The sequence below is a fragment of the Eretmochelys imbricata genome, chromosome 1 (assembly GCF_965152235.1).
Source record: "Eretmochelys imbricata isolate rEreImb1 chromosome 1, rEreImb1.hap1, whole genome shotgun sequence".
Classification (NCBI taxonomy): domain Eukaryota; kingdom Metazoa; phylum Chordata; order Testudines; family Cheloniidae; genus Eretmochelys; species Eretmochelys imbricata.
Genome location: NC_135572.1, coordinates 247,845,719 through 247,872,054, shown reverse-complemented (window position 1 = coordinate 247,872,054; position 26,336 = coordinate 247,845,719). Strand labels below are relative to the sequence as shown.

Here is a 26,336-nt window from a genome sequence, read left to right as displayed (position 1 = left end):
TAACGAGGTCCTAACTACCTGTACTGAAGATGTTGTGTGAAGAATGTCCAGCAACTTATGCTGAGTCTCTTGGACTTCTTCCAATGGGATATGAAGAGTGCCTGCCACACTCTTCATCAAATCCTGAAATTGTTTGAAGTCATCTACCATAAATGGAGAGGGCAAAACAACAACTTCATCCAGGGAGGAGGAGGAAATATTTGTCTGTGGGGTAGCCTGCTCATTAGCTCTCCTTTCTTGCTCCTCAAGTATCTCCTCCTGCGTGGGGATTGCTGTGGGGGAATGGACAGAATCTGACAGTGCTGACGCTGGCATTCCCCTGATTACACCAAGGAGGGTGCTGACAGGCCGAGATCATTACAGCCTTGATGTATCCCTTGATGGAGCAGGTTCAGGAGACGGTGGTCTAGGCAGGTAATTAGGAGAGTCCTGAACAGAAATGTAAGAGCCTGAAGAGCTCTTATCTGCATAATCAAATGGAGGAGTAGATGAAAGAGTTGTAAATTTGTCTCGCTGTAAGCATGGGCACCAGGGAATCAGGCAGTACCAGTGATAGCAAAGTACCAGAGACAGCAGAGGTTGTGGTATTTGGGGTCTGACTAAGCTCAATAAAGGAGACTCCAGTTGATTGGAGACAAACAAATCCCTGGAAAACCTGAACTTCTGTGGTACTGGGTGCAGTTGTGTGGGAACCTGGTGGGCTGCAGACACAGAGGCCTTCAGTACCAAGGAAGGTGCACGAGGCACCAACATGCTGAACCGTCAGTTGAGGTATCAAAGATGCTGTCAATGCTGCAGAAGGTAATGAATTCTTTAGTGCAGTTTCCCTGGAATCTTTAACAGCTTGTTCATGTTTCGATGGTACCAAAAGCTTCAGTACTGATCGGTAGATACCATGTGATTTAGACAAGCTTGAGGACTGATTTTTAGAGCTCTTGGTACTGAGACTGCTTGAAGCCTTCACAGAAATCTTTGAGGGGTGCAGAGTCTTTGATCCACTTTTAAGAGATGCTGTATCTCTTAAAAGTATATTCTTTCTGAGTAGACTTAGAACTCCTCTTGGTGGAAATCTTTTCCATGCTGCTTGCAAGTCTCCCTGAGGCTGATGGGGCATTATGGCTATTTGGAGGCTGCTGTACGAGGTGGGGGTCTCTGGGCCTGGATCCAAAGCTGGACAAAAGGAGTACTTCATCATAAGGAAACAAAGTTTAATCTCCCTATCTCTCAGGGTGGCCCTTAAAACTCATACAGATTTTGCACTTTGAGGGCACGCGCCCTGAGGCAGTGGGTACAGCAGGAATGGCTGTCATTAACTGGGAAGGACTCCTGGCAAGTGAGACATTTGAAGCCTGGGAACGTAGATAAAAACACCAGTCTTCTTCAAAACGGAGAAGTGGTGGGGATTACCCTACACAGAGGGTGGGGGTGGAGGTAGGAGGCAAAAGCCTCAGCCAAACAGGAAAAAGGAATTCTCCCCCCCCCCCCCCAAAAAAAACCATACCAACTAAATAAATAAAGAATTAGAAAAACAACAACTACAATTAGAAAAATAAAAGATTAAATAGTCACGAGTAAGCCTACGTTTTAGTCACGGGTATTTTTAATAAAGGTCACGGACAGGACATGGGCAATAAACAAAAATTTACTATACACCCCTAACTAAAACTTGGGTGGGGGCGCCACGGGTACTGGGGAAGGGGCAGTGGTGCACGGCCAGGGACCCCCGTTGGTGCTGGGGAGGGGCGAGGGGTTGGCAGACTCCCTACCCACCTCCGCGTGTTGCTGCAGCTCCTAGACGGCAGAGGGGCCAGGAAGCTCCGTGCACTGCTCCCTCCACAAATGCTGGCTGCACAGCTTCCATTGGCTGGGAACCAGAGCTCCCAGGTCCCTCCACCTAGGAGAAGCTTCAGGGCCATGCTAGGGATCCCCACCCCAGCCTGAGCCCTCTCCCACACACCCAAACTGCTGCTGCTGACCCAGGGCCTGCCCAGCTCAGGTAGCTGCTGAGCCACCACCGGCCACTGCAGAAGTCATGGAATCAGTGACTTCCGTGACAGACTCACAGCCTTAGTCATGAGTAGGCAGATAACCGTGAGCATTACGAACACTCCGTCTCTGGCCAAAGTGGTTGAGAAAGAACTGAGAATGCTTTGTCTGTTGCAACTCTTGGTGTGAGGCATGAGTGTAGCTAGGGTGCATGTCTAGACCAAATGAGCACTGCTGCCAAAAGTCTTCAATTGAAAGCACATGCGCACTGGAAGTGGACATCGTGGTAGGGACACGATGCACAGAAGAACATGAATACTGCCACCATCACCAAATCTAACACACTTGTTCCAAGTCCCTTACCACTGGAAGGAATGGAATCCTTGAACATCTCATAGAACTGTGTGAGGTACATCACCATGGACAACTTGTCTGGCTCCCCAACAGATGCCATGTCCTTTCCAGTCATGATAGGAGAGATTCCAAACTCCTTTTCAGCAATGTCAAATGCCAGCTGGTTATTCTTCTCCACATTACGTTCATCCAGAGAATCAAAGTCTCTACAAGGGGGAGAAGAGAAAAGCATTGAGGTAAGCAGGGGCAGTCTTCTAAAAATATTTTCAGAGACAGTCCTCTCCAGCGGCAACATTGAAACTGCAGAGTGCCCCCCTTCTTTCAATAATTCTGCCATCATACTTTTCATGTTACAGTGATTATGTTACTCTGCCTGTTAATGATGAACTGTGAAACAGACGCATTGTTTTGTCCATTCACTGCCCTGCCTTATTATCTCTAAAGATGACCTAAACTTCTCTTCATAGAGGATTTTTTGCTTTTATTATTATTACATCTTCACTTCCCTCTTTGCTGCAGTATTCTCCGAAGAGGCAGACTCTCGTTCCCCTGTTACTTGGAAGCACATCAAGTTGTCCTTCAGATCACCATTTCTCTTGATTGATCCATATACAGATCTCACATCTTTCCCTCTCCAGTGCGATTTTCCTACACTTTTACAATAGTCAATGCTGTACTTCCACATCTGCCCAATTTGTAAGGCTTTTTAAACATGGTGCCTCAGACTGAGTATAGAATTCTAACCAGCAACCCACAGAATGGAATGTTTACATAGTTACTTTGCTTGCTTTACATTTCTTTTAAATACACCTTCAGCATGTTGCATTACAGTATTTATCTTTAATAATGTCCCATGGCAAACCTGAAATCATTTTAGACTTTCATTATAATAATATCACCTACCTTTTATATAGCACTTTTCATGAATAGATCTCCAAGCCCTTTACAAAGGAGGCCCGTATCATAATCCCCTATTTACAGATGGGGAAACTGAGGCAGAGGGAGGGGAAGTGACTTGCCCAAAGCCACCCAGCAGTCCAGCAGCAGAGCAGAGCAGAACCCAGGTCTCCTGAATCACAGTCCAGCACTCCACCCACTAGGCCACAGTCTTCACTATGGAACTTCTGCCTTGCCAATATTTTCCCATTCTAGGATTTGTGCACTTTTTTATATTGCTCTCCACACTACTAGCTAGAATGGCTTCTCCTACTTATTCACAGAACAGGTTACTGCACAAGCAACAGGAGTGCAATCTTCCCTACACTGTGTGTCTATTCAGACCAGGAGACCCCTCCTCTCGGATTGAAAATTTAAAAGCCATCTGAAGAAGCTACTAACAAGGGGGCTATTTATAAAGGTGATGTGGACATTTGTCTGCCATGAATTAAACTGAAGCCATCAACTATTTCTAACTAATCGCACATAGACAGTAATGAGTTTTAGTCACTAACAACTTGGAACAGATAGAAGATAAAATTATGGTGCATGTAGCCTGGTACTCACCAAGCCATTATAACCCTCTCCCCCACAGGTGAATTGCTCTAGACTTTACTGAATCTAGTTTAATTGACTTCAGTCCTTTTCCCCACATATCACAACTGTACTGTATTTTAACACTATTCTCTAAACAATTTGCAAACCCCTCCTCATATATTGGTTGCTAATCTGACTAACAGTCTCTCCAGTCACTGTGTTCTAGTCAAGCAATCAATCACTTACATCAAGTCAGGACGGTATCTGTGGATAATAGCACACAAGGCTAGGCCACTCTTCCATGACATTGTGAGATCTGTTACATTCACACCAGCATACCCATCAGTCTGCCTTTGGCACCAACCAAGCAATTTACTGGAACGAGCTACAGACTCTGAAACAAACATAACATTTTTAGTCAACTGTAATGTATTAATCTTTCACTCATGAGAATTCCAAGTACATCTCAAGAAGTATATATTTATACTCACCCATTGAAATGCAGCCACCTCTGGGGTGAAACAGCATGTTTTCTGCATCAGGAACACTATACAACAGTTTTTTTGGGGGAGGAAGTGACTAATAATGTGATACATAGTTCACACTGGAGGGAGAATTTTAGTTTGCTAAAAAGTAATTACCCAAGCTGTAATTTGGACAGATCACCCTGGCTCTTGTGAATATCCCAGGAAATTTTAAATGACCAAAAGTGGTCAAGGTCTTGATTTAAGTCAGATCCAAAAGATAGCATTCCTTGTAGCACAGTGCTCCCTAATCCCCTGGTATATTGTTTCAGATAGAAGAACTCTCAACACCTTTCTGCAACAGTTGCATTTACTTTGAAGGTCTTCCATCAAATCACTGACCATCCTGACCTTGTTTAGCTATGAGATGTGACAAGATTATAGCCAAGGGTGGCATCATTGCAGGCCAAAGAACAAATCAGAAGACTCTACGCAACTGTACACCAGTGAGAGGAAGGTACAGTAACAAAACAGGCAGACTTGAATGAAACAGTATTCCAAGAGACACCAAAAACACCACTCAGACATCCAAAGGCGTTATATGGCTGGGAAAGGTTCAGCAAACCTTGGGTTATGGTTTGACCAGACAACTATTCCAATTCTTAGTGTAAGGCATTTAATTCCTAGAATACATGCCGTGCACTGGCTCAGTAATTAGACTGCATAATGCTAGGATAGGGGACCCTATAGCAGTGATTCCCTTACGACAAGTAGAGCTGCTATATTACGAGGAAAATTCAAGTAAAGTAATTGATTTATTTAGTCAAACTAAGAGATAAGATTTCAAAAAGGAGAAAGCTTGAGTGTGGATGGGAATCTACAAAAAAAGACTTCTCTTTTTCCCGTTCATTTTCTACTTTTCCATTATTATTTTTATCTGTACTTAAGAGTTTTTGGCTTCACTGCCAAATCAAGTAGAGGGCTGGTTTTTCACACTTGAAATAAGGACTCCACTACAGGATCAAGGAGGTGACCAAAAATCCTTTTGGAAACAAATGTTTAGAAATCTGGAAGTACACTGTAATAAGGGAAATTGAGGTAAAGCTAACATGTTTAAGTTTAATTATGTTTGAAAGTTTAATTGCATTTGAAAAGTCAAGCTTCTGAGCCAAGAATTAATGAGACACTTTTCGAAACAGAAGGGGACCTCTCTGTACATCTGATGCACTGACCCAGCTCTGGAAGAGCACAACAAAGTGAAAAGCTGGGACTCACCATTCCGGGTCAGCTTTGGTGTCCTGGAGTTCACCAAGTTCTCTATTTCCAGGTGAATGTCCTTCAGGTCTCCTGTATCATACAAGTGGCGCACCTGTAAGAATGCAAAGGGTTAAAAATGGCCAAAAAGAATAGTCTCTCTCATCAAAAGCCAATATGGCAGGAGAAGTCTCCTCAGGCCAGAACTACTGCCCTGGCACACTAAACTCCCTTTCTAAAAACAAGCCACATGCACACACAAGGAACATGGCCCCCTTAAGCCAAGAAGGGGATGATTATATAAAAAGTTATTTTATGACATGTTCGTAGGGTGACCAGATGTCCCAATTTTATAGGGACAGTCCTGATATTTTTCTTACATAGGCTCCTAGTACCCCGTACCCCCGTCCCAATTTTTCATACTTGCTATCTGGTCACCTACACGTTTCGCACAGTAGACAATTCCCAAAAACCACAGAACCCCAAGCAACAGCTCTTAATATACATCCAGTGGCTGCACGTTGGTGCCTATACTGAGATAGAGGCTAAATTATTATAAAGGAAATACAAAAAATATATTGTCAGCATGGCTGAAACTGCCAAAATTCAGAGAAGTTCAGAGCTACAACTGACATGATTGTGAACAGTGTTTAGAGACTTCTACAATATCTAGTCAAAAGGGACATGGGTACAGTACAGTGGTTTAAGCCTGATGGATATTTCTGGTTTTTGCCACTGTCAATTCCCTAAATACTCAGAGGCATGGGGTTCTCAACCTTTTTTGAATCAAATCCCCCCTTAACCTTTTTTTTTTTAAAAAAAAAAAAAACTTGGATTCCCCGTCCTCTCCCACCCCCTGGTCCCCTTTAAAATAGAGGGAAGGATTCTGCCCTAGCCAGAGACGTTTGAGAGTGTGCCCACCCTTCACTCAACTTGGACAGTGGCTCATGTCCCAGGGACTGGGCCTGGTAGGGTGCTGCCTGGCACTATGAGCGCAAGCCAATCGAGCACTCACCTGGAGTGCAGGCAGGGAACAGTTCCTGGCACTGGAGGGCGGGGAAGGGTAGGGTGTCCTCTAGCACTATGCATGCACACAGCATACAGGACACTGGAGTGCAGGGTAGGGTGATGCCTGGCACTATGAGCATAGGCAGCATAGAGGGCACTGAGATGCAAGCAATGGTGGCTCCTGTCCCACAGGACAGGGCCTGGCTCTATCCTGGCCCAGTGTGGAGGGGGAGAGGGGAAGGTGTTGGAGAGCAAGCCCACCACACACCCACCCTAGTCAGCAGCTCTTGTCATGCGGGCCTGGGCCCAGCTTCCTGCTCTGGCCTGCTCACTCTCACTGTTCGGAGGAGCTCCCCACAGCATGATGTGTGCATCTGTGCGCAGGTGAGGCCCTCTCCCCAACAAACACTACCCCCTTCCAGCCATGGCAATGCCACTTGCTCATGTTTGGCCTAGCCACCCCTCCATCATGACAGAGCAGTGGGGGGCCAAATGTGAGTGAGTGGCATTGCAACCTGGCATTTGTTTATGGCTCGCTGTGCTGTCCCCCCCACCCCCAGTTGAGAACCTCTAATACAGACCAATGGCTACACGAAGAGGACACAGATCCCATGCTGTCGAAGGAATTGCCAGCCAGTTACCTGGTTTGGCCGCAGGAAGTTGACGTTGATATTGGGATACCGGGTGACAGGATCGATGCTGTACTGGCTGAAGTTTTTACTCACATTCTCAGGGGTGGTCTGAGGCAGCAGCCTGTAAATGCTTTCCCTGAGGGAAAAATACTAATGTCATAAGAGCAAGTAGGAGAAAGAGATACATCACCACTACCACCACCTTCAAAGTCAAGGCCCTCATGAACTCTGAGGTTAGGTTCCAGAGTAGCAGCCATGTTAGTCTGTATTCACAAAAAGAAAAGGAGGACTTGTGGCACCTTAGAAACGAACAAATTTATTTGAGCATAAGCTTTCGTGAGCTACAGCTCACTTCATCGGATGCGTTGAAGTAGCTCACGAAAGCTTATGCTCAAATTTGTTCGTCTCTAAGGTGCTACAAGTACTCCTTTTCTTTCTGAGGGTTAGAACACTCAAATTCGCAAACCTACCCCTTCAGATATGAAACAAAATTCAGTACTTAAGCATCTAAACCGTTTATATTTTAATTCAGCAGGAATCAGGAAGGTGGGAAGAATAGAATGAGACGGACAATACTGAAAATATACTGTCATTATATAAATCAATAGTATGCCTTCGCCTGGAATTCTGTTTTCAGTTCTGGTCACCCCATCTCAAAAGAGACAATAGAAATAAAGGACAGGTTTCAGAGTAGCAGCTGTGTTAGTCTGTATTCGCAAAAAGAAAAGGAGTACTTGTGGCACCTTAGAGACGAACAAATTTATTTGAGCATAAGCTTTTGTGAGCTACAGCTCACTTCATTGGATGCATTCAGTGGAAAATACAGTGGGGAGATTTATATACATAGAGAACATGAAACAATGGGTGTTACCATACACACTGTAACGAGAGTGATCACTTAAGGTGAGCTATTACCAGCAGGGGGGGCCGGGGGGGGGGGGGGAGAGAGAAAAACCTTTTGTAGTGATAATGAAGGTGGGCCATTTCCAGCAGTTGACAAGAATATCTGAGGAACAATGGGGGGTGGGGGAATAAACATGGGGAAACAGTTTTACTTTGCATAATGACCAATCCACTCCCAGTCTCTTTTCAACTTCAGGAGAAGTTAATTGTACCCCATTTGCAAATTAATTCCAATTCAGCAGTCTCTCGTTGGAGTCTGTTTTTGGAGTTTTTTTTGTTGAAGAATTGCAACTTTTAGGTCTGTAATCGAGTGACCAAAGAGATTGAAGTGTTCTCCATCTGTTTTTTGAATGTTATCATTCTTGACATCTGATTTGTGTCCATTTATTCTTTTACGTAGAGACTGTCCAGTTTGACCAATGTACACGGCAGAGGGGCATTGCTGGCACATGATGGCATATATCACATTGATAGATCCGCAGGTGAACGAACCTCTGATAGTGTGGCTGATGTGATTAGGCCCTATGATGGTGTCCCCTGAATAGATATGTGGACACAGTTGGCAACGGGCTTTGTTGCAAGGATAGGTTCCTGGGTTAGCGGTTCTGTTGCATGGTGTGTGGTTACTGGTGAGTATTTGCTTCAGGTTGGGGGGCTGTCTGTAAGCAAGGACTGGCCTACCTCCCAAGATCTGTGAGAGTGATGGGTCGTCCTTCAGGAGAGGTTGTAGATCCTTGATGATGCGTTGGAGAGGTTTTAGTTGGGGGCTGAAGGTGATGGCTAGTGGCGTTCTGTTATTTTCTTTGTTGGGGCTGTCCTGTAGTAGGTGACTTCTGGGTACTCTTCGGGCTCTGTCAGTCTGTTTCTTCACTTCAGCAGGTGGATATTGTAGTTGTAAGAATGCTTGCCAGAGATCTTGTCGGTGTTTGTCTCGGTCTGTGGTGTGGTCTGGATGAAAGCTGGAGGCATGCAGGTAGGAATAGCGGTCAGTAGGTTTCCAGTATAGGGTGGTGTTTATGTGACCATCACTTATTAGCACGATACTGTCCAGGAAGTGGATGACATCTTGTGCTACATTGAGGACATCTTCATCATCTGGACCCATGGAAAAGAAGCCCTTGAGGAATTCCACCATGATTTCAACAACTTCCATCCCACCATCAACCTCAGCCTGGACCCGTCCACACAAGAGATCCACCCTATACTGGAAACCTACTGACCGCTATGCCTACCTACATGCCTCCAGCTTTCATCCAGACCACACCACACGATCCATTGTCTACAGCCAAGCTCTACGATACAACCGCATTTGCTCCAACCCCTCAGACAGAGACAAACACCTACAAGATCTCTATCAAGCATTCTTACAACTACAATACCCACCTGCTGAAGTGAACAAACAGATTGACAGAGCCAGAAGTGTACCCAGAAGTCACCTACTACAGGACAGGCCCAACAAAGAAAATAAAAGAACGCCACTAGCCGTCACCTTCAGCCCCCAACTAAAACCTCTCCGATGCATCATCAAGGATCTACAACCTATCCTGAAGGACGACCCACCACTTTCACAGATCTTGGGAGACAGCCCCCCAACCTGAAGCAAATACTCACCAGCAACCACACACCACACAACAGAATCACTAACCCAGGAACCTATCCTTGCAACAAGGCACGTTGCCAACTGTGTCCACATATCTATTCAGGGGACACCATCATAGGGCCTAATCACATCAGCCACACTATCAGAGGCTCGTTCACCTGCACATCTACCAAGGTGATATATGCCATCATGTGCCAGCAATGCCCCTCTGCCATGTACACTGGCCAAACCAGACAGTCTCTACGTAAAAGAATAAATGGACACAAATCGGACGTCAAGAATTATAACATTCAAAAACCAGTTGGAGAACACTTCGATCTCTTTGGTCACTCGATTACAGACCTAAAAGTTGCAATTCTTCAACAAAAAACTTCAAAAACAGACTCCAACGAGAGACTGCTGAATTAGAATTAATTTGCAAACTGGATACAATTAACTTAGGCTTGAATAGACACTGGGAGTGGATGGGTCATTACACAAAGTAAAACTATTTCCCCATGTTTATTCCCCCACCCCCACTGGTATGGTAACACCCATTGTTTCATGTTGTCTATGTATATAAATCTCCCCACTGTATTTTCCATTGAATGCATCCAATGAAGTGAGCTGTAGCTCACAAAAGCTTATGCTCAAATAAATTTGTTTGTCTCTAAGGTACCACAAGTACTCCTTTTCTTGTTAATAGATAGAAGTAGTCCAGAAACAGACAAAAAAAAATTATTAAATGCAAGGAGAGAATTCCGTATAAGTGCTAGGAATGATTGGGACATGATAGATAGAGAGGAGACTTGACAAAGGCATACAAAATAATAAATAATATGGACAAGTTAAATCATATGCTCCTATTTAATCTCTTGTAAGAAAGAACAAGATGACAGAATAAAATAAAAGCAGGCAAAATTAAAACTGAAAATGAAATTTTTTCCTCAGTGCATAATTAACTTGTGGAACTCACTGACACAAGGTGGTATTGATGTCAAGAGGTTAATTGTAATAAAAAAGTATTAAATATTTAATATGGATCATGAGAGCTTCTACAATTATATCAGATAGGATAAAAATATTAAGAATATAAACCTGTGTGAAAGATGGCATAAGCCAGCCTCTAACTGTCAGGGGTTACTAAGAAGCTTGTCCTGTGGATATGATGATATTCTATAACAAGGGTCAGCAAACTTCGGCACGCAGCCCATCGGGTAATCAGCTGGCGGGCCACCAGACATTTTGTTTACATTGACTGTCCACAGGCACGGCCACCTGCAGCTCCCAGTGGCCGCAGTTGGCTGTTCCCGGCCAATGGGAACTGCAGGAAGTGGTGCGGGCTGCAGGGACGTGCTGGCTGTCGCTTCCTGCAGTTCCCATTGGTTGGGAACGGTGAACCGCGGCCACTGAGAGCTGTGCAGGGGGCGGGAGGGCAGTGCCTGCAGACGGTCAACGTAAACAAAATGTCTCGCAGCCCGCCAGCGGATTACCCTGATGGGCCATGTGTTGAAAGCTGCCGACCCGTTCTATAATCATCCAGGATTTCTTTCAATTGGTTCTTGCCAATGTCAGACACAACACTAAATTAGAGGGACCCAGAGTGGACAAAATTCATGAGTTAATACACATGTTGCTAGTTTGAGAATTTCTTTCCATTTTATAGTCAAATTGTTAAAGTGCACATTTTGCACCTATTCCTTTAATTAGTTTCCTAATTAATTTCCTATTAATTGTTAGTAGAAATTCAGATTTAACAGAGGTTTTTCTACTAAATTTGATTTTTAAAACACTCATCTATGATGAAGACAAGTTCAGGGCCTCATTAACATCCTTACTGTGAGAACGGCACAAACTCAAGCACAAAATTGATAAGCTATATGCACAATCAACACCGCCATCTGAAATACCAAACTTCCACCCGTCAAGGAAGCTGAAATGGTTTGACCAAGCTGAACTCCTACATTGGGACCCTAAAGTCCTGTGTGTATTAAAAAAGAAGTTCAAAATAATTTTGGATTGAAAGTCTACGGAATTTTTCATGGTCAAAATCAAAGCAATCTTTGAAGAAACTTTAATGACACTAACTCTTTCTTAATAAAAATAAAATTTTGGCCTCTGATACTACAAGCACTTACTCACATCATTAATTTTAAGAACACGTGCATAAAGTTATGTACCTCTTTAAGTGATGTACCTCAACATAGCAGTTTTTTAAAAATTCAAATAAGATACCCTACCAACAGTGGAATTTTAAAAATGCTATAGTGATATTTAAAGCCTCCAGCATTTATAATTTAGTTCATTATAAATTTTAATCTAACCAAGCAATTGCACAAGTTTTCAAATTAGTGTTACAATGCCTGAGCTTGATTTAAATCAGTGAGTTTTAGAGGGGTTTAGTTATTTTTTATTTTATTTTATTTTTTTAAAGAAAATCCAGTGATTTAAGTTATTCCACCCTGGATGGACCTCTTGTTTGATCTGTAAAGGCAATTCCTATGCTGTTATGTCACTTTGAACAACATACACACACACACACACACACACACACACAAATGAGAGAGAGAGAGAGAGAGAAATGCACAAGCAATAGATTCAATGTGAAAATAAGACCGTGAATGTACAGGTCGAGTATGGAATTAAATATAGACCATTATCTCCAAATTAAGAAAAACAAAAAAAAACAACAACCCCAAAACAGAAAAAATATTTACAAGGTAATTGGAATTAGCATCTATTTCTGTCTCCCGGCTATTTCAAAGGCATCTATCCCCTTGGCATCTAAGTCTTTCCTCACCTAGACTGCATAGTTAAGGCTTAGAGCACTAATCAGACTCACTTTCTCCACCCAATACAATCCCAGCAACCACCAAGAAAATATTTTCCTTTCCCTAATCTGCTTTTAGCCAACAGAGAGTAGCAACAACACACTTTGGTCGCTATTCTGTTTCTCTCTGAATAGATTCCACTGGACCTGTGGTGCCCAGAGCAGGCAAGTTACAGCCGAGCACCAGTGTGCATGTGTGTGATCCCGATCTTCACGTGGTGGTGCTTCTGGCCAGTTCCCTCACCTTCTTGGGAAAGCTTTCCCTTAATCAAACCACTCCAATGGGCAGCCTCCAGGAACATTAAAGACACAAGGTTTGCTCCCTCCACCCCACTCTGGGTGCACATCTGTAACAGGACAAGGAATTGGAGTGGATGGTCAGAAGAGTGAACCTTCTGAGCACAATAACTTTTCCACCTACCTCTGCCCCCAAATCATTCTGTATTCAGATCAGAATTCACAATTAGACTCATTTCCCCACAATAACCCACCATTACCTCTCTGCGAGGACCTCCAAAAGGCTAGTTCCCTGAGACCAGCTTCGTACCATCCAAGCAGAATCCATGGCAGCCAGAAAGCCCCTGGCTATTCCAGTTCCCATCGGCCAGAATGGCTAGATGTAATAGGTCACCAAAAAAAAAAAAAAAAAGGACAGGGAAGGGGGAAGAAAAGGAAATTAAAAATGGTACCAAGAACATATTTAGAGGGCAGACTGCTAGGATATTATAACTCAGAGATTAACTTGAGACACTGGCTACCACTGGGCTAGTGGAGGCCAAATGCATGGTGAACTGGCTGTGAGCTAATCCACAGCTAGTGTTTCATTATTCCCTACAATGACTCATAGCCTGGAGCTGCTAAGAGCCTCTCTTAAAAAACAGATATTTCAAACTAACTACAATATGTTAATTATTAACTCTCCTAGCCTAGGACACAGCATAGCGTCCTCAGGGATTCTAGCGGCCACAACAAGGAGCAGGTAGAACAGATGCAATTTCAGCAGGTGTCTCACAGTGAGCTTCCTTTGCAAGGTCATTGCTATGCTGAATATTCACTGTTTTCCCAATTTTCCTTCCCCCGGCCCCTCCCACTCTATTATATAAAACAGCAGTTCCCTTCCTCATGATAAAATGCTCATAGCACAAAGGGAAAGTTGCATTCATTTCAGGGGAGTGATCACTTCCGTTCATGGCTCACACAGTAAGTGAGCTGTTTAACTCCTACCTCCAACAGACTGTCCCCAACCAGTGCCACAAGCAGCTGATGGCCATTCTGCTCTCGCACCATTGCTGCATTCTCTGATGCGTACATACATGTGAAGTCAAACATGGCCACATCAGGCTGCCCATAGTGATTGATGGCAAAGTCCAGTGATGGCAGCTGCTGATTGGTAGAAAAGTCAGCTGCTTCCCTGGCATAGTTGAGCAACGCCTCCTGGTCCACATTCTCCCGAGAGAGTAACAGCTCTGTGTCCGCATAGTCCTACCAAAAGAGAGAAGAGTCCGAGTAGAACAGCCACGTGGGAAGAGGGAATTTTAAGTTTGGTATCTGCAGACAACTGTAGGTTCTGAGACTCCTCTAATCCACTGATTTAGGATCTTTCCCTAAATTATTTCAAGATCACTAGTGTCTAGGCCTCTAAGAGAAAAAAAATGTTTCTATCTCTTCTTCTTGGAAAGAGCCTTGACAACCCTGCTGGCATTTCTGAGCATGCCAACAGGCAATATGGTCACTACAGAGGTGTGAAAGTGTAAAAGTGGACAATGCCAGCAAATGCAGTGTTTGGTGAGTGCTTAGCATGCACGCTACAAATGGAAAGCCTATATGCTAAAGCTGGCAACAGTATCTTGGCCATGAATAATCTGTTGGGTCACTTCCAAAAGATACAGTCAACAACAGATGCTATAGCTTCATAAAGTTGTATAACTATAGACTTTTGAGGATTGTTTCTGAAGGAGCTTCATGGTTACTATGTCACCTGCTAAATTTAATTTAAATTTATTTATTTTTACTTTTTGAGTACTTAAATGCCCTTTCTATTCCATCTTTAAAGGGAGTGAACTTCAGAGCTTAACTATATAAATCTAAAATCACATCAACACAAAAAGCTGAAGTGAAGATTAAGAGCTTGTCTACACAGAGCAGCAATGCAGACTACAAAGGAGTGATTTCTAAAGCACATTGTGTCACGCACTAACTGGTCCATGTAGATCCAGCTGGTGCACATTAAAAGCTCCCTAATACACTTCAACATAGCACTGTTTAACACAGTACTATGTTAAAGTGCACTATGGAACTTTTACTGCACACCAGCAGGTCTTTGTTGGCCAGTTACTACATTACATGTTAGTCGCTTTAGAAATCACCACCGCTCCCAATCCCCAGCCCGTAGTATGCATTACCTCACTGGGTAGACGTGCCCTCAGTGAAAGCATCCAGCTGAAGTCCTGTGAACTTCACTATAAGGGAAGCACGTCTGGGTTTAGGTCTCGATTAAAACAAGCTTAGTGTGTGCCAGCTGAGGGCATCTGAGCAAAACAATTAACATACAATATTTTTACATGTTTCTTTGGACTAAGGTTTGAAATCTGATATCCAGGATTCCCCTAATATATTATTATTTCAAATCATGTTCCTCCGAGTCAGATTGACGTACCCCATATTACATAATGGACTCAAACCACTAGCTGGCCAGTTAGCAAAAACAACTGATTAGAGAATGCTAAATTCTTGGTGATTAATATGCAGCTGTCTTGCCATAAACTATAGAAGGCAGTTCTAAGGCACAGCCTGGTTCTGTATATTGTCAGAACAGACTAAACGGTGCAGCCCAGCTGTTTACAAATCAAGTGTAAATGAAATGTTAGCCCATTGGTGTATATGGTAGTTAATTTAAACTCCTGTGCACTTCCCTACATGCTCTGTTTTCAGACAAAAGATGCAAGATCTAGAGCCCTACTTATTTCTTTAGGACCAAAACAGATCTCTGTCAATATGAGTAATGGGTAAAGCTCCATCACAACTTCTCTTCATACGCTCCCAGCTCTTTCACCTCCACCAAACGAGACGGAGTCACTGAAGGAGTCTATGGGCCTTGCAGGACATTTAAACTTGCTATGTCTAGAAGCCCCAGTTCTGAAGGGGGATGTGAATGAGTGCAGAGCAGAGCACGTAATCCTTTTCTAAGGACTCAATCTGCTTCCTCTAACAGGGCGCTAGTCACATACCTGCCTTAAAAATCCCGCAGGCCATGTCCTAAAAGAGGCCTACCTCAAAACATTGAAGAGAAGTCAATATGCCCAGGTATACATTAAACAATCATTTAATTCCCTTCAAAAATATACTCCCTTCTCCCAAGGTGCCAAGGCCAGATTGTTTCATACATCTAATACAGAGATATTTGGGAGAATGTAATACGCACATGCAGTATCACCCCTTTGTCCAGCAAACTCTGCTTTTTGGCAGTCATGACGAAGTAGTGAGTATCATCTTTGTAGTAGACAATATTCTCCAAGTCAATACCTATGACAGAAGAAAAGGATGTAGTAATACAAAGTCGGTTGTATGTTATATGTAGTACAAGAGCTCACAGCATCATTTGGAAGAGCTCTGGCTCAGCCTTCCTTGCTCATGCGAAGGTGTGGCCTGTGCAAAGAGAATGTCTGATAGTGCACATGACACTCACCCACGCCCCTAAATGTAATGGAGGGCCCTGCCAAAATCCCCCAAAGCCGTGGGAAGGTCCAACCTACACCAGACTGAAATTACATCGGCTGGTAACCCTTACAACAGAGAGAATTATTATATGGCTGCACTGAGCACTTTATTCACATGCTTTCAAGGGGTTTCAAAAATTGAACCTTTAGATACACAGAGACACCTCTCTCCCTCCCTAGTGGCCCTGACCTTGTTTTGACATTCCTAAGCTTGACTTCAGAGGAGTGGGGGAGAGAGGGAAAACATGGCATCCAAGTTCCTCTATGGAGTGCTGGGACGGCTTACCACATGTCCAAAAGTTAAAAAGCACCGCCCTCCAGTTACAAGCTACAATGACAAGCAGCTGAAGAACAAGCTGGAACAAATCAGTTGAGGAAGTGGGAGACAATCAGACAGGAAGGACAGACCATAGTGATGTACTTCTTGGATCAAGGGCTACGATACTCAGTCATTCATTGGTGAAAAAAAAAAAAGGCAGCTTAAGGAGACAACTAGTATAACAAAATTGGTAATTACATAAACTCCTTCACCTTGAGATACTTGGTCATTGTTCACAAACCTGTGGCTTCTCGCAGATCCTGGAAGAACTTCTGGTTAAATATGAAGGCCACACCACTGATCTCCTCCACTTTGGCTTCGGCTGTGGTGTTGCGATTGATGAAGTTTGCTGTGATAGCAATTGCCAGCTTACCACGGAACTCCTTCCGGCGAAACCCTAGAGATGGGGTAGAGCAGAGATCACGAAATACAGCTCAAGTCCAGAGAAGACTCAGCCTGATACAAAGCAAGCCCCTAAATATATGACAGAAGGGGTCAGATACTACAGACACTTCTTCACAGGGGAAACAACAAAATCCTCTCTTGCAAATTGCTTCACCTGAAAATAACATTTGGACCTTTGAAGAAAAAAGAAAATGTTTGACTATAATGAAATGACTCCCCTCTATCCCAGACAGTGCAATGGCTCTTAAAGCAATGTTTTAAAATTCATTCCCAACCACCCCATTTATATGCCTAATAATTCCCCACCTTATCTCAGAAGCAAGAGGTGCTGCAAGTGCAAGATTAGTCCACATTAAAAAAAAAAATCTAGAAAATGTAGAGAATCTGAAAGTAATCAAGCCCAATACACCTGCTGCTTTGCTTGTAGAGGAAGATGAAGAGAATGGAAGAGGAAGTGGTGGTACAAGTGGCCAACTGGATTCCTGAGGGCTGAAGGGGAGCTTGTTTCTCCTCTGTCACATCTTTACAGACTTTTTAAGTGCTGAATATTTGGAAAGAGATTGGAGTGCAGCTCATACAGAGAATTTTTTTTGTTCAGCTCTGCTATGACCATTTAAAATAGAGACCATTTCACTGCTAAGCGTGTGTTGTGGAAAACTCTCCATTGTGGACACATCAGGAGCCATTACCTTCTAAAGTGTTCCTCCTGCCATCTCCTCCAATGACCACTTCAAATTCGTACTCTGACACCGGGTGTGTTTTTGGGTGGACCTGTGCACGCCAGCCTATCCCTGTAGATAAACCCTCAGTTAATAATGTATTAGGCGTATCTACATTCACAGACATTTTTTAAAAAGCGAACAAAGGAATTAACTCTCACTTCCTACACAAACCATTTCTCACATCCCTGGTTTGGGAGGCTACACAGTTGATACCCTATCAGGTGGTGGTAGCATCTTTTCAGGACCATTATGGTATGCCTGACTGCATCTAGAAAACACTTGCAGTAGTAAGATCTAAGCCTAGTGTACACATTGGGTTCCCTTTCAGTGAAGCAAACAGCCAGAATCTACCCAAAGCTTTTAGACAAATACGGTTTAATGGAACTAGGACATAAAGTATAACAGTATAGTAGAGAGATCATTGTAAGGCTCTCTGCTTTACAAGACTGAAAAAGACTTTGCCCAATAGATTCAAAGTCCAACTTCTCATACTTTACATGATCGGTTTGGCCAGTAACAAGATTGCCAACAACATCCATGGCAAGCGTGCAGGGAAAATGAACTAAATAGCCAGAACGCATGCAATGCAAGTGGCTGCTGTTACAAAAAAGTTCTACAGTATTGTAGGCACAACGGGCCAAAATTCTGCAGGAACTCTTGTAAACTGTAGCATTTTGTTCATTTCAGTTGAATACATTAGGCACTTTTAGTTTTGTAAAGTGAAGAAAGGAAGGTTAAGTTACTTATCCTTATAGTAACTGGAATTCTTCAAGTGCTGGCCCATATGGGTATTTGCTGGGAGTTTGCATGTGCTCCCTGTGTTTGGGTCTCAAAATTCTTCAATAGCTGTGTCTGTCAGTCCAGGTCTGTGTCCTTCAGTTCCTCATGCCCTCATTTGGGAGCACAAGGGACGCTGTGGACTGACCCCCTCCTGTTCCTAGTCCACCGTGAATCCAAAGAGGATCTGAGCAGAGGGGAAGGGGGGCAGGATACGAATACCTTCAGGACCATACAGCTTGAAGAACTCCAATGACTATATGGTAAGTAACTTTCCTTTCTTCAAGAGCTGTTCCTGTATATATTCACTGTGGGTGACTCCTGGGCAGTGATTGAGGAGGTGCTCTGCAGCACAGTTCGAAAGATCACTGAACCAAAGGAAGCATCCACAGTGGAGGCTTGCACGAGGGCACAGTGCTGGCTAACCATGTGAATGGAGCCCCAAGTTGTCACTCTGTAGGTATTCCCTTCCTTATATGGAAGCCATTAAGGCAGCTTGAGCTCTGGTAAAATGAGTCTTGACAGACTAAGCAGGAGGGGTTCTGCCAGCTCAAAGCAGAAGAGGATGGAGTTGGAAATCCGTTCAGAGCGTCTTTGGGAAAATACTGCCTCTCCTTTCCATCCTCTCAGCAAAGGAGACAAATAAACCTCTGAGATCTTTTAACGGGCCTTAGCCTGTCCAGGTAGAAGTCCAGATCTCTGTGTACATCTAGGGTCTCCTGTCCTCCTCATTATTGTGAGGTCTCAGGTAAAATACAAGAAGGTAAACCTTCTGGTTCAAGGGAAAATCAGGTGGAATCATGAGGACAAACTTGGGATGCAATCTCAGGGATACTTTGTCTCTGTAAAAGACTGTATAAGGTGGGTCCATCACCAGGGACCCAAGTTCACCCGCTCTCTTGGCTGAGGCGATAGCTGTTAGGAATGCCACCTCCATCAATAAGTGTAAGAAGGAACAGGATGCCAAAAGGTTCAAATGGCAGGTTCATAAGCGCCAGCAGTATCTGGTTCACATCCTAAGCAGGCATAAATTTTGAAACTGGTGGGTAGTTTCTGACAATGCCTTTTAACAACTTTACTGTTATGGGGTGGGTGAAAACCGACAGCTCTTTACCAAAGAATGAGAGAGACACTGATAGCCGCTAAGCGTACCCATAGTGAACTGATGGATAGGCCTGATGACCTAAAGGAGAGGAGAGAGGAGACAGTCCAAGATAAGAGGAATTCTGGACTTCTTCAAAGGGAGAACCGCTTCCATTTGGAAGCATAACACTTTCTTGTTGAGGGCTTCCTGCTATTGAGAAGGATGGATTGGACCTCCTCCAAGCAAGATCTGTGCAAGTCTGCTGTCCATCCAATAACCAATCTGCCAGATAGAGAGGTGTGGGGGGTGGGATGGTTGGGAATGCTTCTGTTCTGTGGCAGGCTGGGAGACAGCTACAGGTGAATGCATGGGCGGGAGGCCATCTGCCCAGCTGTGGTGAACCAAAACGGTCATGACCATCATGTCACTATCAAAATCACTGTTGCCTTGTCGCACTTGATCTTTCAGAGGACGTGAGGTAGGAGGGGAATGGGAGGGAAAGCCTACTTCAGCAGGTCTGACCATTGCACTGGGAAGGCATCCCCTCTGGAGTCCTGCCCCTGGGAGTCTTGAGAGCAATAGGTTGGGCACTTTCTGTTTCCATTGGTTGCAACAAGCTCCCACGATGGGAATCCCCACTGGCAAAAAAATCTGCTGGACTAACGACAAGTGGTGCTTCCCCTTTTGAAAATGCCTATGGTGTTTGCAAGGGAGTTCATTACTCCTGGTAGGTACACTGCATAGAGGGTAATCTGATGCTGTATGCACCAGTTCCAGAGTTTGACTGCTTCCCTGCAGAGTGGGGCAGACCTTGCTCCCTCATTTGTTTGCATAATAAACAGCGGCCCTGTTGTCTGACCTGACCAGACCCTCAGTGGACCGGATGAAGGGCAGGAACCTCTTACACCCTGTGTACTGCCCGAAGCTCAAGAAAATTGACGCAGAGTGTGGATTCTTGCAGAATCCAGGAACCCGGAGCTGCATGGTTGTCCACATCCATTCCTCAGCCCAGTAGAGAGGAATCCCTAACAAGTGTCTTTGTGGGTGGCACAGGAACAAAAGGAACCCTACACAAACATTGCCCCTCTTTTCCCACTAGGTGAATGATATCAGGACACTGAGAAAATGAGACTTTTGTCTAGGGGGTCTCTGCTTCCTCAGCCAAGCCTGGAGACCGTGAAGGTGGAGCCTTGCAAAGGGGATCAAAGTAAATGCATGCAGCCAGGTGACCTAGCAAGATGAAGTAAGACTGGACTGATGTCTGAGGGCTGAGACGAAGGTGAATAATGAGGTCTATCTTTGCAAGGAATCTGTCCTGTGGTAAACAGGTTCTGGCTGCAATAGAGTCTAGATTTGCTCCAGTAAATTTTGTAGTTGTTGTGGGTGTTAAAGTGAACTTTCCTGGATTTACCTGGAGTCCCAATGAGTGACTCAAGTTGAGTAAGAAGATGAGTGCTACCTGCGCCTTGTACTACAATCCTCTTGTGAGCAGCCAGTAATGTAGGCAGGGAAATATAGAGGTGTGCTGCCACCTCTGCCATGACTTTTGTATAAACCCTTGGGGCTGCTGAAAGGGCAAAGGGGAGAATCATGTATTGGAATGCACTAACCTCACTGTGAAATGCAGCCGTCTCCTGTGCGCTGGGTGGATGTCTCTGAACTGGGGCAGATTTTCAAGAGGGTGGGACAACAGGAATTTGATTACGTACCCAGTTGCAACGTTGTCTGAGACCAATTTGTCTAATGTTATATAAGCTGCCGCACAAGAAGAAAACAGGTCAGGGGAAAACAATGAAAGGGGGAAAGGAGACTGGTTGTGCCTGGACTGGCTGGTGGCTCTCGAACGTCCCATCAAAATGACTTGGTAGTTGTTTGAGTCTGGAGAGGGGATGGTTGTGGTATGAGGTGTATGTCGTGCTGCACCCTCTGACATCTTTTCAGGAGTTCATAGGCCCTCTGGTGGTAGAACAGCTATGGGGTTGGCTGCTATCTTTGTAGTGGCAGCTTAGAAAATTTACCTGTGAAGAGCAGGGGCGTATATTCCCAAAGAGTAGAAGGTGGCACAAGAACTCTTAAGGGAAAGAAGCAACTCAGTTTTCTCCCTAAATAGGTTGTTATCCTCAAAACAGAATTTACAAATCTGTGAATCTCTATGGCCAGAAAGGACCATTGTGATGATCTAGTCTGACGTTCTGTATAACACAGGCCATAGAACTTCCCCAAAACAATTCCTACAGCATATATTTCAGGAAAATATCCAATCTTGATTTAAAAATTTCCAGCGATGGAGAATCCACCACAATCCTTGCTAAGTTATTCCAGTGATTAATAACTCTCACTCTTAAAAATTTAGATCTTATTTCCTGTCCGAATTTTTCTATTTTCAACTTTCAGCCATTGAATCACGTTATACTTTTCTCTGCTAGACTGATGGGTCCATCATCAAGTATTTGTTCCCCTCGTAGGTACTTACAAAGACTGATCGAGTCACCTTTTAACCTTCTCTTTCTTAAGATAAATAGATTCAGTTCCTTGAGTCTATCACTATCTGGCAAGTTTCCTAATCTTTTAATCATTCCCCTGGCTTGTCTCTGAACTCTCTCCAATTTATCAAACATCAACTGGATCTCTTTGGGGAACTCCAATGACTGCAACCAAGAGATCTGCCTCATGACTACCAAGGTCACCATGGCACAGGAAGCCAGGTCCGCTGCATCAAGTGACACCTGAAGGGACAATCTAGCTACCAGCTTCCCTTCATCTAGGAATAGCCTGGAATTGAGGCCTACAGTCCTGCAATACCTTATTGACAAACTCTGACAGCTTGTTGTAGTTGATGAAGTCATACTTTGCCATGACTGCCTGCTAGTTCACAATGTGGAATAGTAGGCTGGCTGAAGAAAAGTTCTTTCTGATGAAGAGATCCAGTCTCTTGGAATCCTTGTCCAAAGGAGTGGACCTGGGTTGATGTAGTCTGTTCCGCACCATGACTGCTTGGACAATCAGAGAGTCCAGCTTAGGGTGTGAAAAAAGTACTTCTCCCCGAGGGGAAACAAAATATTTCTTTTCAGTCCTCTCAGAGGTCAGGGAACAGGTGGCTGGTGTGTATCAAATGTCCTTAGCAGGCTCTAAAATGGGCTTATTAATAGCGAGAGTCACCTTGGAAGGATGTGTACTGGAGAATATCCAGAAGTTTGTGTAGGATCCTGAAGCCTCTTCTAGTGGAATCTGAAGGGTTTCACAGATCCTCAGAAGTTCCCGGTACTGCCTGTAGTCCTCTGGAGGGGAGAGAGAGGGTGGTGCCATTGCTTCATCTGAAGAAGATGATGATGATGCTGTTGGAGGATCTAGCGGTACTGACAGGTCCAGTTGTTCTTGTTCCTCCATATGATCCTGAGGAGTTGAGGCTCCTCTCTTGGAGGTAATTTCTGCCAAAAGTGATGCCCCCAGCTCCTCAGTCTGAGGCTCAATAGCATAGATTCCAAGAGCTCCAGTATCGCCAGTGTGTAAGCTCATATACAGTTACAGAAGCAGGTGCCACGGGGGGCTACCATTGGTCCCTAGCTGCATAGTATAGGTCATGGGAATGTAGGGGCCTCTGGAAACCACCTGGACCAATGTCCTATGTCTGGACCATTGGGAGAACCGGTGGTATCACCTCCTGTTCATCTGCGGAGTAACAGTCATCCAACACGGTAGGTGGGTCTGTTGGTACCATCTGTCTTATGGCAGGATGGTCAAAGGTATACCTCAGCGAGTAGCGTCCCAACAGCGTTGAAGCATCCATGGCTCAGCTAGCACATGGGACCAGTGAACAACATGGGAACAGTGCAGTGATGTCTCGGACTAGAACCGAGTCCTATTGTTTCGGCAACTCAGGATCTGTGTAAATTGCCAGGTCCTCAAGAACGCTGTAATGAGGTTTGTAGGAAGGAGAACTGGCCAGGTACTTCAGTATAGGTTGGTGTCCTGAGGTGGGGCTGGGCACAGATCTCGGTGTGGTGTGGTGGGCGAGTTCTCCTTCCTATCCTTACACACCTCTGTGGAGGTTTAGTGCCAGAAGCACCTGGCCCGGGCTCCCTGTGAGCTCTGGGTGAACCCACTCTGGGGCACGGAGTCTCACCTGGTATCAAGGGTGGGGAAAAAGGCAGCCCATTTCTTGGTGGTCTTATGCAGTAATTTTTCTCTTTCTATAGCTGTTTCTCCTTTCTTCTTCATATCTTCATTTCATGGAGTCCTTGGGACTGCTGCAGGATTCTGAGCTGGAAAATGCTGTTGCTAGTGAAATACTGCCCAGAGCCTCTGACCAATGAGAGGGAGAGCAGAAGGGTCCCAGATCTGCCAGGGGCCTCACGGAGGGCTCCATTAGACGTCTGCAGCCTAAATTCCAGAGACTGCCTAGTGCCAAGGGGAAAGGAGTAGCAGGTCTCTCACACTGACGAAATGTGTGATCCCCCAAGGCAACTCTCAAGAGGGTCACTCACTGGGAAGTCCTGAAGGCAGGCCAGGGTGGACTTGAAGCCCAGAACCCCGGTTACACTAAATGCCCTGGGAGAACAATGGAGGGCAGGGCAGGGCAGACCTCCCCCATCCCTACTGACTATGACTAAACTACTATCTATCTGTCAGGGCTCATTCTGCCAGAACTCAAGCTCAAGAAATCCCCTCCGAGATCGACAGAGCAACCTGAGGCTTCATTTCCACGGCTACCAAGTACTATGCCCTCATGCAAGCCATGACTGTGGGGGCTTCCTTTGGTTCAGCAATCCTGCATACTGGTGCAGAGCACCTTCTTACACCTGCCTCCTCAAGAATCACTGCTTGGGAGTCACCTACAGTAAATACCCATGGAGACCAGCATTCAAAGAAGAAGGAAGGTTACTTATACCTTATAGTAGCTAGAGAATCCTTCAAGCTGCATGGTTCCCCTCTGTATTTGCGTCCCACCCTCCTTCCCCACTGCTCAGATCCTCTTCAGATTTGAAGTAGAGCAGAAATTGGAGAGGTGATTGGTCTACACTTCCCCTTATGCCCTCGGTTCAGAGCACATGAGACAAAAGGTGCAGGTGCAAACCAACAGACACTGCTACTGAAGAATTTCTGGACCAAGACAAAGAGAGCACATCCAAACCCCCAGTGAATATCCACAGGGACCAATCAGAAGCAACACATTTATGTACTAGAAAGTAAAACCGATTGGATTAAACTAGCCTACCTTTTCAGTCTGAAGAACAGCATTGCGTGCATGCACCTGTCCCATTTTTACTCCCCGCCTCCGCCCCCGCCCCCCATTTTGTCTTTACTTACTCTCATTCTCTTGGTCCTCAGGGGGATAGACAAGCCCCTGGAATTCCACATTGACATGGATCTCTATTCCCAAGATCAAGGCAACCTTCAAGAGGATGAGCTGGAGCTGACGGATACCTGCAGGACAGGAGATGAACATTTATAATAAAGATAGATTTTGTCTATCGGTGCACATCTTATGGAAGCACCAGTTACTACATCAGCCTCTTCAGATCATTTTTAGAAATAAAGCATTTTATAAGATGGTTTTAAAGAACACAGAAATCACTCTCCCAGACCAATGGGCAAGTTTGTCCAACACCTGCCTTCCTATCCCAAGGATTGTGGTCCAGAGTTCATGGTAGGGCATCAAGCTTAACACCTCCTGCTCTTTCGAGAGCTAGCACAACTTCTTAGAGTGAGGTAGACAGTTTGTAGGCCTGGAGGAATACTACAGGCAATAAAGACACTGCTACTCCGCAGGGAAAACTCTGCTGGCTAATTCAGGACTCCACTTAATTGTTGTGATTCAAGGGTGGGGGAGAAGACGGGGACAAAAGAGGATGGAATGCTCTGTGCGTGTCTGTCTATAAGATCAAAGTTCCAGAGATTTTTCTGTCAGTCCTATCTATCACTTCAAAACAAGAGCTAGACCTTTTTCCTACACTGGAGGCCAAGTCCTGTTTATCAGCTGTTGCTAGGTAGGATTTGCTTCCCTATCTTCCAGCTTTTGTTTGCTCACCACTTGGCAGAAAACATCCTTGGGTTAAAAGGAACTGGCTGGCGACATGCCCAATACATGATCAAAAACAAAGGAATGCATTACCCTGCGACAGTGAAGCATAGTCATTCAGCTTTAAAATGGCAGTAGATCCCCCATTTAAATCAAACTTATCTTATCTTCTCAGTAGCTTGATTCCTAACCCTCTACCCAATCAAATCCTATTCATAATCTGGCATCTTTCCTTGTCCTCAGTCACTTTCCTAAAAACATTAAGTAGTGAATCCATCTTCACCACTCCTTTCCACTCTTCCAAATGTATAGATTACAACCTATGTGAAATTGTCTTATATTGCCTGTACCAGGAGTGTCATAGCTTTATTTCTACATTTTTGGGTTTTGCAGGGCCATATGCAAAGTGTGATGTTCAGGAGTATTAGGATATTTTCTGCAACTTGCCTAGCATTTCTAGGGCAAAGGATTGGTGTGACAGTTGCAGGGATCTCACTGAGGCACTTAAAGAGAATTATCAGTTGGAAGGGGGGGAGTTGGTTCCCCAAGTCTAATTTTCAAAGTAGAAAGGAAGGGTTAATGGCAAGATCACAGGTGTATGCTGGGTTGCAATTACAGGTTCTGCAACAGCCCCACCTTTAGCCCACGTCTAGATCTGGCCCAAACAATGCTATAAAAACACAGGACTGAATTGCATCAGTCACATATTACAGGGACACAGCAGATCAGAGGAGCTGTAGATCAGATTTTATTGAGTCACTAAATGATATCTCCCACCTTTTCCCTGAGGAGAAGTGAGATCGGATGTGTG

The 26,336-nt window shown here is 44.5% G+C and overlaps 1 protein-coding gene across 12 annotated transcripts in view; it reads right to left on the bottom strand.

Annotated features, from left to right (window-relative positions):
• The window catches only part of MICAL3 (microtubule associated monooxygenase, calponin and LIM domain containing 3), a 247,458-nt gene that overhangs the window by 132,550 nt on the left and 88,572 nt on the right, over positions 1-26,336 (bottom strand). For all 12 annotated transcript variants that reach the window (XM_077826983.1, XM_077827007.1, XM_077827024.1 and 9 more), the window contains exons 4-13: positions 24,814-24,930; positions 17,613-17,714; positions 16,760-16,915; positions 15,905-16,005; positions 13,708-13,965; positions 12,981-13,096; positions 7,181-7,307; positions 5,553-5,646; positions 4,060-4,207; positions 2,350-2,546 (exon numbers count right to left, since the gene is read on the bottom strand). In XM_077826983.1, the coding sequence (XP_077683109.1) occupies positions 2,350-2,546; positions 4,060-4,207; positions 5,553-5,646; positions 7,181-7,307; positions 12,981-13,096; positions 13,708-13,965; positions 15,905-16,005; positions 16,760-16,915; positions 17,613-17,714; positions 24,814-24,930 (1,416 nt within the window). The remainder of the gene's footprint in view (positions 1-2,349; positions 2,547-4,059; positions 4,208-5,552; positions 5,647-7,180; positions 7,308-12,980; positions 13,097-13,707; positions 13,966-15,904; positions 16,006-16,759; positions 16,916-17,612; positions 17,715-24,813; positions 24,931-26,336) is intronic.